Source organism: Solanum tuberosum, unplaced genomic scaffold (assembly GCF_000226075.1).
Source record: "Solanum tuberosum cultivar DM 1-3 516 R44 unplaced genomic scaffold, SolTub_3.0 scf00103, whole genome shotgun sequence".
Lineage (NCBI taxonomy): Eukaryota > Viridiplantae > Streptophyta > Magnoliopsida > Solanales > Solanaceae > Solanum > Solanum tuberosum.
In genome coordinates, this window is record NW_006239027.1 from 1,336,000 (window position 1) to 1,355,319 (window position 19,320).

At 33.8% G+C, this 19,320-nt stretch overlaps 3 protein-coding genes across 3 annotated transcripts; 1 reads left to right on the top strand and 2 right to left on the bottom strand.

Moving 5' to 3' along the window:
• Window positions 1-2,509: 2,509 nt before the first annotated feature.
• Window positions 2,510-6,181, bottom strand: LOC102602056 (COBW domain-containing protein 1). The gene is made up of 9 exons (XM_006348646.2): window positions 6,016-6,181; window positions 5,701-5,918; window positions 5,001-5,115; window positions 4,585-4,674; window positions 4,223-4,396; window positions 4,013-4,132; window positions 3,619-3,729; window positions 2,776-2,857; window positions 2,510-2,705 (listed from the first exon to the last, which is right to left on the bottom strand). The coding sequence occupies exons 1-9, from the start codon at window positions 6,154-6,156 to the stop codon at window positions 2,641-2,643; spliced, it is 1,116 nt and encodes a 371-aa protein (XP_006348708.1). The 5' UTR covers window positions 6,157-6,181; the 3' UTR covers window positions 2,510-2,640.
• A 2,469-nt stretch (window positions 6,182-8,650) lies between these two features.
• On the top strand, window positions 8,651-9,755 carry LOC102578777 (cytochrome P450 86A1-like). The gene is made up of 2 exons (XM_006348746.1): window positions 8,651-9,101; window positions 9,238-9,755. Exons 1-2 carry the CDS (start codon window positions 8,651-8,653, stop codon window positions 9,753-9,755), a joined length of 969 nt encoding a protein of 322 aa, XP_006348808.1.
• Window positions 9,756-13,969: 4,214 nt separating this feature from the next.
• On the bottom strand, window positions 13,970-19,320 carry LOC102602379 (probable mitochondrial-processing peptidase subunit beta-like). Its single transcript, NM_001288234.1, is given in 9 exon segments — window positions 13,970-14,364; window positions 14,543-14,650; window positions 15,224-15,289; window positions 15,436-15,534; window positions 15,888-15,996; window positions 16,269-16,420; window positions 16,512-16,649; window positions 17,052-17,216; window positions 18,631-19,320. Coding segments are annotated over 9 exon segments (1,602 nt in total). The 5' UTR covers window positions 19,309-19,320; the 3' UTR covers window positions 13,970-14,277.

A 19,320-nucleotide genomic window follows, 5' to 3' on the forward strand; every position in this document is an offset into this window, starting at 1 on the left:
ATATATAGTAATATATTAATCATTGTTATTTAATTGGTAAAATTTGACTAACAGACACAATGTCATGTTTTTTTTGTTGGTTTTTTAAAGCAAATATTGGGTAATAATTTTCATGATATAATAATTGATCACTTTATTTATCACTAACAAGTCTTACAAGACACTCCACTATAATATTTTAAAATGTATTTTAAAAAAAATTATAACTATAATGATAATGTGCAACGAAAGCAAAATGACAATAATTGGGAATAATTCTTTTTCTTGCTGGTATTAGGTATAGCATATTAATTTCAGTATATTAGGACCAATAAATAATTAATAAGTGTTTTTTTATTATGACGTCATGAATTTAAGTTATATATATTAGTAACATAATTTTTTTTAATATTTCAAAGTAAATTAACTTATAAATGTTAATATTTTGTTAATTAATTATTTTAATTATGACAATGTGAATCTTTTGATAAGAAAAATGTTTTTTTTTGTATTTCCAAAATAACATTTTATACTATTAAAAATAGGGCCATAAAAGAAAAAAGAAAAAGGCTCTTTTAAGGGGAAAAAAAGAAAAAGAAAAAGAGAATCCTAGGTTAATTAAAGTTCGGATTAATACTTATCCTTATCCCACTTTAAGTTTTAAATTCTGGTTAATGTAATTGATAAGTAATTGATAAACAGTATGTGTTGATAAGTATTTTTTAAGTGTTGAAATTAATTTTATAAATAAATATAATATGATATTTAATTGTAAGTTTGATTCCATAGCACATGCATCTATGAGTGGAAGAAATATTTAGGTGGAAATGGAATGACAGTAAAGGATTATATTTTATTTTATTAAAAAAAAAAGTGTAACAAAAAAAAGAGAATCTAATTAATCATGATAGAGTCCTAATCAAATTCTTCTTAATCTATTTTAACTTGTTAATTATTCTTATCATACTCCAATTTTGGTTACACACTTCCTAATTGAATAATTAGGTGAAATGTTTGGTTACATAGACGGTTCGCTATCCGCGACTTGAGAAGTCCATTAGGTTCAACTGAATCCAATAATTTTGATTTAAATTTAAGCTAACATTTAAATTCGTATGAAAACTCAACAAAAAAGAAAAGCAGTTATAGGTTGCGTTAAGCTCACTTAAGAAAGTGATAGATTACCTATATAAAAGGAAAAACTTAATGATCAAAATATATGAATTATTTTTCAATTCTAACTTTCCACACATATGACACATTCAAGACCATACGATTAAAAATTAAAAGATATTTTGATACAATTAACATATTTTAAATTTATGAGCATATAATTAAAATAAAATCAGACAATCAAATTGAAACGGAAGCAAAATCTCCTACTATATATCCTTTATATGGCCCAACTCCTATTAGTGTAGTATTATGATATTAGCTCAGCGCGCTGTTGTGGACTGTCGGGAGAAATGGCCAACTCATTGATAAAGACAATTTGCTATGACACCATAACAAACAACACCTACTCTACCCTTCTTCTTTTTTCATTAATTGCTTTATATATTAAATGACATTTATTGTGAAACAAGGGTAAACTTGTGAGGTTTTTAAGATGGACGGGTTGATCAATTCGGGTCAATTAGGTTTGACATGTATGTTTTTAGTTGATAAATTTCTGAAAATGAGATGTATATGATATTTTAGAAGAATTTTATATTAGAATGAAAGAGAAAAATTAAGTTATGATACTCTAAAAGAACCGTTTTTTGATGATATGTGTGTTTTTTGAAGTTTGCTAAAATAAATTTGTACGAACCTAAATTTGAGGGGTAAGTATGAATTTTTTTTTATGGGACACAATAGTCGATACACATGGCTTTCTTAGGTGGTACGTTGTTTTCTTGTGCCATATAAGTGTCTTTGGGTACAAGTTCTTAATTTGATATATATTTTAAAGTTTTGATTATGATAGGTAAATATATATATCGTAAATACTATACCATATATAGTGTCAAGTGTACTTTAATTTTGTGCAACCAAAATTGCTCCAACATACACCAATTTTTTTTAAGTCTAACATTACTCTTTCACTTTTATTGAACATGCAATTCTCGACAAGACAATCTAACTTTAGGGTCCACATGTAAGTTCTTGTTTTTTGTATTAAAGTATACTTTGAAACTTTCCTCTATGAGGTATGGTAAGACATAATAATCGGAATCAAGATTTAAAGTTTAGTTTAACGGTCATACAATTGCCACATTTCTTACCTCTTAGCTGGTTCAGCCAATATAGCTTTCAATCAAGAGTCTCGCTTTGAATGACATTCACACATGACTTCTACAGGACATATAATCGGGATGTCATTCGAACTAGTTACTTGATGTTTTAGTTATCTTCACCCAAAAGAAATAATTTACTTTCTCAAACAATTACATCTTTTATTGAAATATTATCAAAGAATATGTGGTCAAATTGACTCTTGTAAAGCGCATACAATTGAAATTTTTGTCATGGGCAAGGATGATGAAGATAGAGAATTTCTCGTAAACTAAGTTAATCATCGAGATGAAACAAATAACGATTGATGATGAAGATAGAGAATTCTTGGTTTAGTTTTCCATCTTAACGATAGAAAATAGGATCTAATCAAATTCTATCGAGTCAATTAGTTCCAACAATACAAGTATGTAATGACTTCAAAAGGATCTCTTCATTCAGAAAGCGACCTGAAAAAGAAAGGCAAGATTAAAGGAAGAATCAGCTGTAAATCAACATCATCGTTTGAAATGTGCTTACCTATAAATACTATTTTGTTCATCTGAATCTCTTCGTTTCTCCATTTACGACTTGGAACAATTTCATATATTTCTCTCACGCCCTGCAAGATGCAGTAGTAAACATGTTAAGACAACGAAAACACAAAGTATAGACACCCAGAGAGCATAGACACAATGACGTTTTGCTTCACTGAATAGCTTTTGGTGCTACTTCACATAACTGGTAAAGTTGCAATACTAAAGATATAGACACACATCTGCATAGCAGACGCAGGGAACGGGGAAGACAAGTGGAATCAGGAATGCACTTTAGCAGAAACATTCTCGGATTTGTACATCCTGATTCCTGGCTATTAATAGAAAAACTGTAGGATTGCTGATTGTTGTGATGGTAGAAGCTGGGAATTTTCAGTTCTGCAGAACTTTTACGGTTGGGAAATTGAAAGAGTCAGATTACTATGATCAGTTGCAGAAGATATTATACTAGATAACTTGCAGAAAGATTCGATTTACTGGATGGGAAAGGAGGATGTGATATTTACTGTTACATCGTGTTATAATTTGTTGATGAAGAAAATGAGCAGAGATGACAGTGACTGGCCACGGAAAATGATTTGAAAGTTCAAGGCTCCAAGTAAAGTTGTTTGCTTTGGTATGAGGCTTGTTTTACCATTTACGCAGGAAAATTTGCAAAGAGTTTTTTTTTTTTTTTTTTTTCATTTTTGCAGGTGGTGCTATTTCTGTAAGAATAACGAAGAGACAATGAATCTTTACTACTGCACTGCAAATTTGTTGGGTGAAATATTATTATAAGATTACAGCTTGTGGAGATGAAAGTTATCTTTATCATAGGATTTCTTACCTGTAAAGTGTGGAGTTCATCCGAGTTTCTGACTCTTAAAATTCCCTTGCAACGATAAACATCCATGCCATACTTTTTATCCCAAAGGAGCTCCTCAAGCCATATACGAACCTATTTCCAACAAGGCAAATGAGGACTTTAGTGATCCAAGATAGTGAATAGTCAACCTTTGTGTTTGAAATTATGGTAAAACCACAACTGGAGCATAAAAAGGATAATAATATGAATGGGCTACAATAAATGGCTTTGAGGTGCATTGATATTCAGAAAAAAAAATATCAGACACCATTGGCAAGCCCCTGTTTGCTTTACAAGGAAAGAATCAACACTTGGAAGTAGCTAGCAAATATCATAGCCCTCTAAGCACATACCAGCACCCCTTTCAAAAAGTTACCTTATCAAGATCAATCTGCTGTGCGTCACAGATGCACAATGTTCTGACTTCACTGTCATGAAGGCCTTTAGTAGTTAGAGATTTGTTTTCCTTTAACAACGCTTCAAGATGAGCAGCATGCTTTAAAAAATCAGGAAAATGGAAGATTATTTAGCTTTCCATCTGCTAAGTAACAATAGCTGAATTTCATGTATAAGGATCATTACTTACAGTAGGATCATATGCCTGACAGTTTAATATCTTTGACAAATCAACTTGGCAGCGCACAGAATGAATAATATTAGCAAGGGAATTAACATCACGTATTTCCTTCTCCAGTTCCTCTAGTACTGCTCCCGAGTCATCTTGAGAAATTAGATCAACCTTGTTAAGAATGATAACATCCTACACACAACAGTTCACAAATTAAAGTTAGACATGATTTCATCCATAATCCAGACCTACTGTATGAAGTAAAGTCCTAGTTAGCACCTATAAGAATGGGAATACAACCACTAGAAAGATGAAAAAAAGATTGAAAGCCTAATTAGAAACCTGAGATGATTGAATGGAGAAACTAACATATCAATTACCGCAAAAGCTATTTGTAAATAAGCTTCAGGAAATGAAGAGGAGTCAGGATTTGGTTTTAGCTGATACCGAAGGTTCTTTGCATCAACAACCTGTCACAGAAGCAAAACTAATTAAAACCCAAAATTATGCAAAACTGGAAAATAAAATGGCAAGGATTTAAGAAGTGCAACAATGAGAACAACCTGTTGCATATGAAGTTAATCATATAAGAGAACAGAATAAGTATGCAAATGAAGATAATAAGCAATTCCTAAGATACACATCTATCCAGCAAAATAATTTTTAATCGCAATATCTAAGAGTAAAACCATAGAACAACAAATTCTAGGCGGCTTCACTTCGCAGATAAAATTATTTTCTCCATGCACAGAATAGTAAAAGAAAATAAGGAAAATTCTGAAAACACAAAACTCACAGTGATAATGGAGTCAAGCCTAACATCTGATTCCAGCTGATCATCCAACCAAAGCACAGATGCAAGAGGTGCAGGGTTTGCCAAACCAGTAGTCTCTAGCAATATATGATCAAGTCTGCAAACAAACAAAATAACTGCTCATCATTACATTTGAATAAGGTGAAATACTTAAGCAAATAATTACAGAATTTTGTTGCCTTACTCCAAACTTAACATGCAAGGAATGATTATTCAAAGAACACCCTTGTAAAAACAGACTTGCACTAAGATTATTAAATAATACGAAAGTGCAAGATGAAGGTAAAAAAGATAAGGTGATCAAACTAAATCGGTAGTTACACAAAATGACACTTTTCATCGTCACATACGACAGATTTAACAATACGATACATAAAGTTTAAATAATAATCAAGACAAACATTGTATTTAAAAGGACAATACAATATACCATAGGTTTAGACTTGACACAGAGTTTAAATCTTGTGGTCTTAAACTAAAAACTAAAAACTAAAAACTAAAAGATATGTCAAATATATCAAAATGTAGTCTTAATCATGTCATGCATAAAGTTGAAACTAAATACTTGCAAGAAAAGGAACAAAACATTCTTTTTTAAACTAAAAAAGTAAAGCAGAATAAACAAATTGAAACGGAGTGAGTAATAATTATCATAAAACGTGGAGAAGCAAGATCCTCTAACCTCTCTTTTCTCTGAACAAGCTGCTCCAATGCTTGAACCAAACTATGCTTCACAGTACAGCAAATACATCCATTTGCAAGCTCTACCCATTCCTCCACAAGATTACCTTCTTCCCCTTCATTTATCATTGCTCTCTCAACTCCTAATTCCTCACCAAACTCATTCAGTATCACTGCTATTTTCTTCCCATGTTGAGTTTTCAATATGTAATTGATCAACTAACAATAACAAGAACAAAATCAACTATTATGCTTCAATTCCAAACTAACTAACCTAATTTATTAACTGAATAAGGAAACGAGAAGTAGAAATTACAGTGGATTTTCCGGAACCAAGATAACCGGTGATGACGGTGACGCCGACTGGAGGAATTTCTGAGCCTTCCGTCAGTTGATTAGAGTTGACGGCGTCGTTGATTTCGACGGCGAGCGGCGGTTCTTCGTCGGAATCCTCCATGCTCAGCCTCTTCAGTTGATTTTTTTACAATAGAAGTGAAAATGCTTAAACGGGCTCTATATTATTGGGCCAAACGTAGAAGGGCCATGATGGGCTTTTTTAGCTTGAGAATGAAGTGGCCCATTATTATTTATAATAGGGACTAGGGAGCATTCAAGGTCGAGATCCAGTTTCATAAGTAATATCGTTTTTATTTTGTTTTGAGATGTTTGGTTTAAATTTAGAGGTTGAAGTATAATACAAGTAATATCGTTTTAATTTTGTTTTGAGATGTTTGATTTAAATTTAGAGGTTGAAGTATAATACAAGTAATATCGTTTTTATTTTGTTTTGAGATGTTTGATTTAAATTTAAATTGAAGTATAATACAAAAGAAGGAGAAGGTTAGCTTTAGTGGGAAAACGATTGTACTTCTAGTCTGAGATCAAGGTTCGAGTCGCTAATTCACTTACCTTAATTACAACAACTTAAAGTTAGTTTCTCAATTTGCACAATTTGTAGTAACCTTAACAACTTTTAAAAGGTTTTTGTTTTGAAGACAAAAATGGGTTTGCACATATAGTAATCACGTCTGACCTCCAACCTCAAATTTATGGGATCGAGTTCCCAAGGGAGCATACTTAGTCCAAATAAACCTTAGAGGGCTTTAAGAATGAGAGCTACTAATGATTATGTTGTTGTATATATATACTATATATCGGAAAGGAGCTAAGAATGATTCGCCCCTTTTCTTCACAACTCCATAATCATTCACCACGGTCACTCTTAGAGCCCTCTAGGGTATACTCAAACTAACCCCACCTAGGAGCGCTCCCACCTTTTTTGCTCCCTTGATGATTCGAACCCGCAACTTTGAAGTTGAAGATGAACTGTGCTTACCATCTGAGCAATCCCTTCTTGTTGTCGAGTTATGAAAGAAAAAGGAAAAAACCAAAAAAGTCTACATTTCCCACAAGGAAAAACATCTTCCTCATGACTTTAATTTATTTATGTTTAATTATATTCCTCTGATATAATAAAACTAAATTGATGCGAGCTTTCAAACTTCCTAATTAATAGAAAATTTTCACATGATCATGAACTAATCAAACTTTAAAACTTCCTAATTAGTAGGAAGGTAAACCTGTAAAGCGGTCATTATTCCCCTATAATAAAATGTGAATGAGTGCAATAATCTTGAAAGGTGATTTTTATGCCTTTTAAAATATCATGTAATTAAATCCTTATTTTTAGGAAAAATAGTCAAACATATCTCGTAATTTTGTGATTTAGAGTTAATATATCCTTCGTTAAAAAAATGGCACATATATATATCCTTATTGTCGATGGGGTGGAGGTAGGGGTGTGGGGTACTGATGGGGACTACGGGGGTGAGGTGGAGGTAGATGTAATGTGTTAGAGGATGGGAGGATACAATCAATATGCAATACAATTTGTGCAACTTAATTATTTTCCTTATTCCACAAATCAAACGACTCTTATGGTATCTCAAAAGACATTAAATAACTATAATTGAAGTACTCTACTAAAATTTTGGTGTGTATGGTTTGGCACACCTTAGCTATGGTTGGGCACATCTTAGACCTTAATGACATGACTAATTAAGTTGCCAAACTCCATGTATACATTGTATGTATATAAACTCACTCTTTCTTTACAAAATCATTAGAGAAACCATATTATATATAATGGAATTAGTTTCAATCATCTTATTGATGACTATAGTAGGTGTTTATTTAGTTTGGTTTTGGTTACTAGTAGGAAAATTGAAAGGTCCAAAAACATGGCCATTAGTGGGTAGTATTCCACAAATGTTGTTAAATATTAGAAGAATTCATGAATGGACTACAGATCAACTTCTTGCTAGTCCAACATTAGGCACATATCAAACTTGTGGTGTTTACATCCCTTTTCTTCAGAATTGGAGAAGAAGCTTTTGCACTGTTACATGTCATCCAAAAAATTTAGAACATATTCTTAATACTAAGTTTCATAATTATCCTAAAGGTCCAACTTGGCAAAACACCTTTGGCGACGTTCTAGGGAATCAAGGTAATAACATCTGATTTTGACTTGACACGCAGTTTAACAAAGTAAAGAAGGTTTTTGAATGTTATGGACATAAGGTGGGAAATCGATTGGTAGTCAGCCAACCAAATGAATTACTAAGATTATCCCTATTTTTGTTTCCTTTTACCTTTTACATATTTCTACGTGATTCTTATCAAGTGATATCAGAGCGCTAACTTTTGTGTTAACAGGTATATCTTGTGCTAAGGGTGAAGAGTGGATATCGCTAAGGAAAATCGTGGTTCCAGAATTAACAAAATCGAAGCTTGGTCCATCATTACACTGTTGGGTGAACCCATCAATCAAAAATGATTTATTGCCAATTTTAGACAAGGCTTCAAAACACAACATTTCAATTGACTTGCAAAAATTGATGATTTGTTTTGGTACTGATAATATTTTTGGAATTGCTCTAGGCAAAAAAATGAAAACTTTATTAAATCCTGAGGATCCAATTGCACTAGCAATGGATACAATTTTTAAATTTGCTTTTAGAAGATTTTTCTATCCCAATATCTTATGGAAATTTATGAAATTTTTCTGTATTGGATCTGAAGGAAGCCTAAAGAAGAGTATTCAAATTTTGAATAATACGATAACTGAGGCACAAGAAGAACGTAACAATAGAAATAAAGATGAAACTTTTGATGATGATTTATTGTGGACATTCATGAAGAAAGTGCAAGTTAATGGACACATTTTGCCTAGCTCTGCTATTATGGGCACAGTTCTTGATATTCTATTAGCAGGTCGTGACTCTGTTGCTACATCTGCTAGTTGGTTTTTTTGGCTCGTTATGAATAACCCTCGTGTTGAAGAAAAGATCGTCCATGAAATCATAACGGTTTTAAAAAAGACTCGAGGGAAAGACAAGGGTGGCTCAAAGGTAAAACCATTTCTTTAGTCTGATATGAATAAGTAAGAATATTGTTTTGAACCAATGCACCAGGTTCTGTCTTTTTAATATATCATGACTGTATAATTTGGTTTTAGGTCACACATTCTATTGAGTCGCCCTATGGAGAAAAGACACTAGAATGGATGAAATCAACAGTTTGGTCTATCTTCATGCAATGTTGCTAGAAACACTACGTTTATATCCTGCAGTTCCAAAAATTGTGAGGTATGCGATATGTGATGATATCCTTCCGGATGGAACCTATGTACCAGCTGGTTCGGACATCATTTTATCGTTATACTCAGTGGGAAGGATGAAGTCTGTGTGGGGAGAAGATTGTATAGAATTTAAACCGGAAAGATGGCTATCTACTGATGAAAAAAGAATTGAAAGGCATGAAGATGGATATAAATTTGTAGCATTTAATGGTGGATCAAGAATATGCATAGCTAAATACTTAACTTATCTTGAAATGAAGTCTGTAGCTTCAGCTATATTACTTCGATACGAGTTATCTCATGTTCCTGGTCATCAAGTTACGTCAAAACTCTCATTCACTATAGCCATGAATAACGGCCTTAAGGTCAACCTCAAACGTCGTGATCTTAATGACTTTGATGTAATAAACTGAAAGTTTAAAAACTATATAGTTAAAGAAAATAAACATCTTTTTTGGAAAAGAAACCTTAAATGTGGTGATCTTAGTGACTTTGATGTAATAAACTGAAAGTTTAAAAACTATGTAGTTAAAAGAAAATAAACATCTTTTTTTGGAAAAGAATGGATTATATTTACGATATAATAAAAATATTGTTCATCTCTAAGTTCAAGATTGCAGGTTCGAGTCACCAACTAAGTGGAGAAGTGAGAGCACTCTAGAACCTTTTTTTTAAAACTCATTTCCTAGGTACTCGCTCCCACTTCCCTACAGAGTTGATGACTCGAACCCTCAATCTTGAGCTTAGAAATGAAGGGTGTTTACCATCTGAACAACCCCTTCTTGTGTAAGAAACTCCCCCATCTTAATATAAACCCTCTATGGAATTGTGAAGGAAAAAAGCAAAAAAAAAACAGCATTTCTCAAAGGGAAAAACCTTCACCATAAAGTTATTTTCTTTATGGCATTTGTTTATATTCCTCTGATACAACTTATTTTCTTTATGGCATTTGTTTATATTCCTCTGATGCAGTTGTAGTGTAGGGATTTTAAAAGTAACTTTTATGGCCTTTCAGATATCATGCGAATAAATCATTTTTTTTAAGGGAAAAAGTGTGAATAATTTTTCGCAATTTAGAATTGATATACTCATCGTTATATATATATCCATTGTCTAATAAAAAAAACATATTTATTCTTTTTAATAACATATTCATCTGTACTGAAAGATTTTCTTAATTCCACAAATATCACGTGACTTTAAAATATTACCTTGTCCATTTTTTACTCCTCCAAACCTTAATCATTATCCTAAGATGAGAAGAAAGTTGAAACTTGAAATAATTATTAATGAAAAAAACTTCATGGGGAAGATTTTTTTCCTTTTGGTAAATGCACACATCTTTGCTCTTTTCCTTCACTACTCCATAAAGGTATTTTCGGACACGAAGATTTGGTTGCTTAGATGATAAATATCGTCCACCTCTAAGGTCAAGGTTGCACTCTCGAGTCACCAACTTAGTGTAGAAGTGGGAGCTCTTTAGAAACCATTTTTTAACTCATTCCCTAGGAGCTCCCACTTCCTTACCGAGTTGGCGATTCGAACCCACAACTTTGAGGTTAGAGATGAAGGTGTTTTTCATCTGAACAACTGTCTCTTGTGTTCGAAACTCCTCTGTCTTAAAAGAAAAATTATTTATGAAATTGTGAAGGATAAAAGGAAAAGAACATAAATATCTACATTTCTCAAAAGGAAAAAATCTTCAACATAAAGTTATTTAATTTTCTTTATGTTAGTTATTTATATTCCTCTAATGCGAATTTTCAAAATGTTCAATTTTGCAATTTAGAGTGATATCTTATTATCAAAAAAGTCACACATATATACCTTTATTGTCTAACAAAAACAGTATATTTACTCTTTCATTAACAAATTCATGTTTATTGAATTAAAAATATCTTAAAATTATAATCCTTCCTTTTTTTCTCTCTTTAAATCCCTTGTAATTAAATCAGTTACCTTAATTACTACCAAAAGACAAGAATAAAGTTGAAACTTGAGCTATATATCAGGAAAAAACTTAATGAGAAGGTATTTTTTTTTCTTTTGAAAAATGCAATTTTTTTGCTCTTTTCCTTCACAACTCGGTAAAGGTTTCTCCGGAAATAAGAGGAGGTTGCGCAGATAGTAAGCACCCTCAAGATTACGGGTTCGAGTCATCAAATGAGCAAATACGGTGGAAGCTTTTAGGAAGGGTCGGGGTTAAAAAAGATTTCTTTGGCCCAACTCCACTACTACTTAAAAATGTTAGAGGACTCTAAGGATGAGAGCTCTTAGAGCACCAACCTCAAGTTTGCGGGTTTGAGTGACCAAGGAGACAAATAGATGAAAGCTCTTATAATGGAGTTAGTTCAAAGAAACCATAGAGGGCTCTAAGGATGAGAGCAATAAACGATTATGGAGTTATTTGCTCTTTTTCTTCACAACTTCATAATCGTTCACAACCATCATCGTTAGAGAACTACTCTAGGATCTATTCGGACTAAACTCCTATCAAGGAACTTCCACCTTTTTGCTCCCTTGATGACTCGAACCCGCAACTTTAAGGTTGGAAATGAAGAGTGCTTACCATCTAAGCAATCCACTCTTGTTGTCAAGTTGTGAATGAAAAAAGGAAAAGAGCAAAAAAGTTTGCATTTCCAACAAGGAAAAACATTTTCCCCATGACATTAATCTCTTCTTTTTTTCTTTTTTTTTAACTATCAACATAAAGTTTTATATCCTCAAAACTACAGATCCTTTATTGCACTTGTATAATTGTAGTGAGACAAAAATTTTTTTTTTTTTTTTTTATGACAAGGGAAACCCGCAGCCGCTACCCTTTGGGTGCGCACAGGGTAAAATCCCCGCTCCTATGCAATAGCTCGCAAACCACATAGGAGAGGTAAACCGCACTAGGCAAGCCTGGTGCAACGAGCTCGACCCAGAAGGAAAACCCCTTGCTTTCGCTAGCAAGGGGTTTCGAACTTGAGACCTCCAACATGGAAGTCCCAAGCTCAAACCACTGGGCCACTCCGAAGGGTACCACTGGTTTGGAATTAAACTTAATTTGGTTAAAGTATAATAATATATAAAAGATGAAAAGGATAAGTTACTTTAATTACAATTAGAAGACAAGAATAAAGTTGAAAATTGAACTAATTATATTAGGAAAAAACTTCAGAGGGGAGATTGTTTCCTTTTGGAGAATGTACACTTTTTTTGCTCTTTCCCATCACAACTCCATAAAGGTATTTTTGGAGACAAGATTTGATTGCTCATATGGTAAATGTCTTTCACTTTCAACCTCAATGTTGTGTGTTTGAGACACCAACTTGGAAGGGAAGCAACCTCAATGTTGTGTGTTCGAGACACCAACTTGGAAGGGCAGTGGGAGCTCATAGAGAGCTCAGAAGAAACCTTTTTTTCTTTTTAACTTTTTTCCCTAAGAGCTCCCACTTTCTTACCAAGTTGGTGAATCGAACTAACAACATTGAGGTAAGAAGTAAAAGGTGTTTACCACGCAAACAACTTCCTCTTGTGTTCGAAACTCCCTTTTGTCTTAAAAATAAAACCTTTATGGAATTGTGAAGAAAAAAAAGAAAAAGACCAAAAGAGTCTAGCATTTCTCAAAAGGAAAAAATCTTCACCGTAAATTTATTTAAAGCTAACACATATATTTTTTATTGTCTAACAAAAAAAAAAATCCTCTTTTCGTTAACATATTCATATTTACTGAATTAAGAAAAATCATACAATTAATGTTTTAATTTCAAAAAATTTACCTTACTTTAAAGAATTACCCCACCCATTTTTGGAAGTCGATGATAATTTCATTTTAAATATTATCTCAGATATTATCATTTTTGTGTTGTTAACTTTCTCAAATAATAAATTATAATAATTTTTTCTATATTATACTGTTTTGTTTAAATTTATTTGCAGAATTATTGAAAATTTTACCTTTTCTTATTTTCTTGGTAATAAAATGAGAAAAAAATTATAATTGACATATTGTTATTTTTCTTACTTTTTCTTATTATAAAATTGAAGATTCATAAGACTTACGCACACCTCGTAGATCCATGAAACTTACCTCTCGTGCTAGGTATAACACCTCACCTTGCATCCCCGCCTCTTAAAACATTGTTCTCAACAGATTTATATGTTCCCTCGGATGATTATAGATAGATACATCACACCCCTTGAAATGTGGCTCTTCCTTGGACCTTTTTAAAGGAATGCTTTGTATACCGAACTGTCTTTGATATCAATAGATACATCAACAAGGGTCAGTTGGGATATGGCTAAATTCCTTTTGGTATAAATCAGCAACTAACCTCAAAGATATCAAAGTAATTCACATGAAAATGGTCAGTTGTCCATGATATGTATAATGTTAGATGCTTATTTCAGAATAAAAACAATCATGAATTTCATCACAGTAAATGCTTGTCCCAACTAATGTTAAGTGATTTCTTCGCATCTGCCTAAGCAGAGTTCTTCACATCTGTCAAAGTAGAGTTAACTGCGGATTTGACTGGTAATAGGTAGCTAATGGAATAGTCGAGGATGGTGTAAGTTAATCGGGACAAGCTGGTTGAAGACAGCAAACCAGTGAAACTTGAATGTATAAATAACACGCCAGTACCACGAATGGCATATTTTACCCAAAGAATTCTAATGCAGGGAAAATAGTTGATGCAATTTTCAAAATATATTGCACAATAAAGAGAATCCACTGTATGCTGACTGAATCGACAGCCAAAGGCAGAAGCAAGTAATGTTTTCTCCTTGACATGAACATCATGTACAAAAACAAAAGTGATCAACAAAATTTGTCACTCATTTTATTGACAAAAGTGTTTTGTAGACCATGTGTGGTATAATGCCCAATGTCACGCTTACGACTGGGAAAAGAAGATGAATTTAAGTCATCAGGAAAGAATTAGCAATCTAGTACCGCAGCCAGTATGTCCTGCGTCTGAACCAGTTGTAATCAGGCAAATCTTGAATTGGTCCCCTAGCTGATATTGCAACATCCTACAAAGGGAAAATCATATAAAAAAGATGGTTTAACCCTCTTGCATTTGTAGTGGTTCAGGAAATATAAGATGCAATTCATATAGTTAATATCGCGTGTTAATAAAAATACCAACTTATAGCCTATATAAATAGTTATTGACTGAAACTAGATGTACAGGAGGCCTCAGGGACTTACCCTGTCGAAAATAAAACGATTTGCAACTCGCTTGATTGTTCCAGCATCGACACTGTCAATTCTGGAAAATAACTCAGCATATGGAATTCTGCGGCCATATGTGATTAACTGCAATAAAAAAGAAACTTCCAACTGTAAGTAAATTTAGTGATTTTAAAGGGAGGTGTTAAGTGACTAGAATGCAATCACGGCAATCCATTTGACTGCAAAGCATCCAGCAAACAAAACACGATCTGCTTTACTGAAGAGAGGAAATGTATTAACTATATGCAATGCTCCTACCACCTAGTCATCTAGGTTCCATTTATTTAAAGGAAAAGTGACATGGACAAACTTGAGCACCTCGACTATTTTACCAAATACCTATTACCTCCCGCTAGGACAGGTACCGGATAACTCTTCCTACCAAAGTTTAGGTAGATGAAAAGAAATTACCTAGCTTCTTTTGCCTCCGCTAAGATTCTTCTTCTTTACTTATTGGTTGGCATTGGAGGGACGTATATTCCCTCTTTTTCCTTCTATAGCAGAGCCTTTATTTTATCTTACTTTATTTTTATGATGTTAGCAGAGCCTTGTTTGACGAAGTTAGGAACAAGGAGACTAAAATATCCCAGATCTAAGGAGCCAAACACTTGCTCCTGAAATTGTTTTTGGTTATAAATATATTCTATGTAATTTTACCTGCCGTCCAATGTCTTCAGCAGTAGGGCCTGATCCATCAATGTGGAGCATCAAAGAAGATTTCAGCTGCAGAAGATTAAGTACAGAAAATATAAGTTCTTGATACAGCTAAAAGGACATGCAGTCAACAGTAAAAGTCCCTAGAATTAAATGGAGGCAATAACACTCAGCTATTCCATTTGAAAAAGAATAGCTGGGGAGTGAACAAATACCTGATTACGTGCGCGAACCACATCAGCATCAGACACTTTGTAACTTAACTTGCATATACCATTCATGATGACATAAGCTAAGTCACTCAAGCAATCAGGCTGTAACAAGTAGAAAACAAGGATGAGTAAAGCCAGAGTCCTAAAGCAGAGATTGCTTACATTGATTACAGAAATGCATAAATCACTTACCGAATATGATTTCATCACTTTACATTTCAAATTGTTATTTTTCTTTAATACTGCAAAAGTTGGAATTACATTTCAATTTGCTTTAGTATATTTCAGGAATGGCCTAACCTAGTTGTCAATTCACAAGAGAACAAATGAACCATGATAACAAAAGTTTAGTGACCATAAGACCTTATACAGCAAATCACATCATAATACTAAGTTAATGAAACAGAAATAGTTGAAATTTGATTAAACAAAGGTCGTGGAAATTTCCTTCTAACCTTAGCTTCAGCATAGACACCAAACAGCCCTGTATCTTTATAGTTGGTGTTAAAAGCCATCACACTTTCAGCTAGCTCATTAATGGCCACCCTCTGGACAAGCTCTGAACTGTTCAAAGATCATATACCCATGAAAGATAGCAAATTCAGTAACTTCTTATTTTGTGGAGAAAAGAACTCAACTAAAATCTCCAAACAATACCCAGATATGCCTTTACATGGAACTAATAGATGAAGCATTATGAATCAACAAATAATACTCCTATTGTCTTTTTTTTTTAAGGGACACTCTTTGGCTGCTGGGTAGTACTCAAAAACTTCTCTTGATTCATAAAAAAAAAATTAACTTTTGTTTGATTTAAGCAAATGAGAAGGACCAACCCCATGTGCTTTCCTCCTCCTGAACTTTTGTTCCATGATCCTAGCATTTGTTGCATGACCATCAAAGCTATGGAATCAGGGTCAGTCCATGACGCTCCACTAAATGCAACAGCAAATTGAGCGAGAGGCAGATCATCATCAATGATACGTATCTATTTATGTAGAAGAAGAACAAAATCAGTAAAAAGGTTCATATAAAATACATAAACTAGAAGAGTTAATAACTAAGTAGTTCATCCACACCTCTGAACCTGTAAATATTGCTGGCTCTTCTGACACCAATTGGGAAGTGGTAATAGGATTAGATGATAGTTTTGTAAAATGTTTCTTCACTAGCTCAACAACTTCTTCATGCTTCACAGCTCCAGCAGCAGAAATTACCTACAGCAAAGACTTAAATGACGCTTTTATTCTGGTAAAAGTTTGATCAAAAACAAAAACTAACAAAACATTAGTTTCCTTTTTTTTGTGCACACAGGATTTTTTTTATGCGTTTGAGATATACATGACTAGGCATGGAATGGAAGGTCATATGATACCACACTTGGAAACGATTGATTGTCATTCATTTGGATCAAGGAAGAGTAAAAGCGGGATCACTTTAATGTTTGCTCCTATAGAGAAGGTAAAAAGTAGAAATCATTTTGACATGACCCCAGATGGAATCAATAAAATTCAATTCGAAATAGAGGGTGAATCCCAGTAGTTTTTTTTTTAACAGAAGAAGCTAGTAAGCAAGGAAGTCGCCAACAGATAATGCATCAGCTATGACAGGTTCCGTACCATTCTATGAGCACCATAGTGGGTTGAAATGTAATCTTGAATATGAGCTCTTGTCATTTTCTCAATGTTCTGTGCAGGTCCAAGAATAGTTCTACCCAATGGGGTGTATTGGAATGCAGTAGTATGTAACTGGTCAAAGATGACTTCCTCGGGTTGTTTTTCCACCTACAAGAAGATTGTCCAACATGAAGACTCACCAATATTGAGATTAAATGAAAAATTTGCAAGTACAGATACAACTCTTCTACTAAAATATAAGTCTACAACAGATTAAATGTAAATTTGCAAATTCCTCTACCAGATGGTTGTTCACTACAGCCTTTCAGTCTCACCTAGTCTCTCCAGTGTGCAAAATCAGATATCTCAATATAAGTTAACATACTAGGCAATCAATTACAGTGCTTTGATATGATAAAATGGCTCAAACATTGCCAAGTCCCCAATGCTTATTTTTTCAGACAGCAGAGAAATGAATGGAGGTATTATGAAAAACATCAAATATATAGCCTATTTCTGCACAGGCTAAAGTTAAAGATGAAATACCATCACTCCAATCAGTCAAGAATCGAATAAAGGAACAATTAGTAAATATATCATGTCAAAAAAATTAGAAACGTTGCACCTGCTGCTTAATCTAGCTCTACACCATAAAATTTGTTGTAATCATCATAGCACATTTTCATCTCACCGTAAATGGTCTCAAAATACTTTTCAAGGATTCTTTAGATAAAAGTGACAGCTTTCTCTGAGGTTGAAGACATTCACTTTGACAAAATCATTGTAAATGTCATCTTTAAACTACTGGCTTTGAAAGCTAAAAAGAGAGCATCGTCAATTAAAAAGAGACATTTTCTCAATTTTTGTTATAGCTATTGCAGCCGCTGAGCAATTTAGATATTTGTACCCTGTCAAAGTAAGGAACCATAGCATATATGTTTGGAATAGATTTTTGCGCATGCATAAAGATGTCTCCCTGTTTTATATGTCACTCGATGACTTGAGTAGGAGCTTTCCCTTTCTTCAAGCTACCAAAAAATGAACTATATACCATTTGATCCCTCTATCAGCTGCACCTACGAGCGTAAAGTAGAATCGCTATATTCTGAACCACATTAGTGGAACAGGACACAAACTTCTGGTTACGTATCCTACTTAAATAACAAGGTTCTTAACTAAACAAAAAAATACTCTAGATCATTAACTTCAAAGGATTAGCAATTGATAGAGCTCCTATTATAAGTAGCAACTTCCTTCTTCCATCTGAATCACTCAAAACTCTCAAGGACAGTTGCATTTCAATCATACTTTCTTAAAGACAAGAATTTTTTAATTTTTTTTGTATATCTTAAGAATAATTGATACTCCTTCTGTTCCATTTTACATACATTGTTAATATTAGGGGATTCAACCTGTTTTGCCGTTTACATTTTTCTCTCACACTTCCTAAATACCTTAATTCTAAAAGATTGTGATTTGTAGTACTAGTTTCTAATCAAGTAATGTCCAAATTGAAACCAAAATTAGATACTTCTAGTATACATTATGAATCAATAAAAATCATTTCTTTCTTTCCTCATACCTCTTCCATTTCGCGAAGAATCACACTACGCTCTCGAATAATCTTATCTTCCTCCAATAGAGAATTCTGCAAAATATCCCCAAGAATATCAACTGCCTTAGGCACATCAGATCCCAAAACTTTGGCGAAATACGTAGTTTGCTCCCTAGAAGTATAAGCATTCAAATGCCCTCCCATATTCTCAATTTCCTCTTCCAATGCCCTAATTGGCCTCTTCTCAGTTCCTTTAAAAATCATATGCTCAAGGAAATGAGCAACGCCATTATTCTCCTCAGTTTCGAATCGCGATCCAGCATCGATCCAAACTCCAACAGTAGCTGTCTGTGAAGATAGATTCGATTCCGTAGCAACACGAAGACCATTAGGAAGAGTAGTGACTTTCGTCTCCGGTGCTGATAGGATTGAGGTGTGATCTACTACAGTAGGATCGGGGGAATTGTACCTGAGGAATCTCTGGTTCGGGTCTTCGAGGCGTTTGATCTTCGATTTGACTTGTTCAGCTAAGCGATCGTAGATCATGGCGTCTGGGGGAGGTGGGGAGGGTAGGGAGGATGATTGGGAGGGGTTGGTTATGGAGGTGGAGGATCGGGAAGAGAAGGTAATACATGGTGGGAGAACGGTGAAGGGAGTGATTCGAGAGCGGCGGCGCGTGAGGTTGAGAAGGTGGCGCGTGGCCATGGTGTGTGATTG

Coding starts and splice junctions, on each gene's coding strand:
- LOC102602056 (XM_006348646.2), bottom strand. CDS start 6,156: ATGGAGGATTCCGACGAAGAACCGCCGCTCGCCGTCGAAATCAACGAC. Junction 5,116..5,700: donor CTTGTTCAGAGAAAAGAGAG/GTTAGAGGATCT, acceptor GTTTGTTTGCAG/ACTTGATCATATATTGCTAG. Junction 3,730..4,012: donor AGCAGATTGATCTTGATAAG/GTAACTTTTTGA, acceptor TGTTGGAAATAG/GTTCGTATATGGCTTGAGGA.
- LOC102578777 (XM_006348746.1), top strand. CDS start 8,651: ATGAAAACTTTATTAAATCCTGAGGATCCAATTGCACTAGCAATGGAT. Junction 9,102..9,237: donor GACTCGAGGGAAAGACAAGG/GTGGCTCAAAGG, acceptor CATTCTATTGAG/TCGCCCTATGGAGAAAAGAC.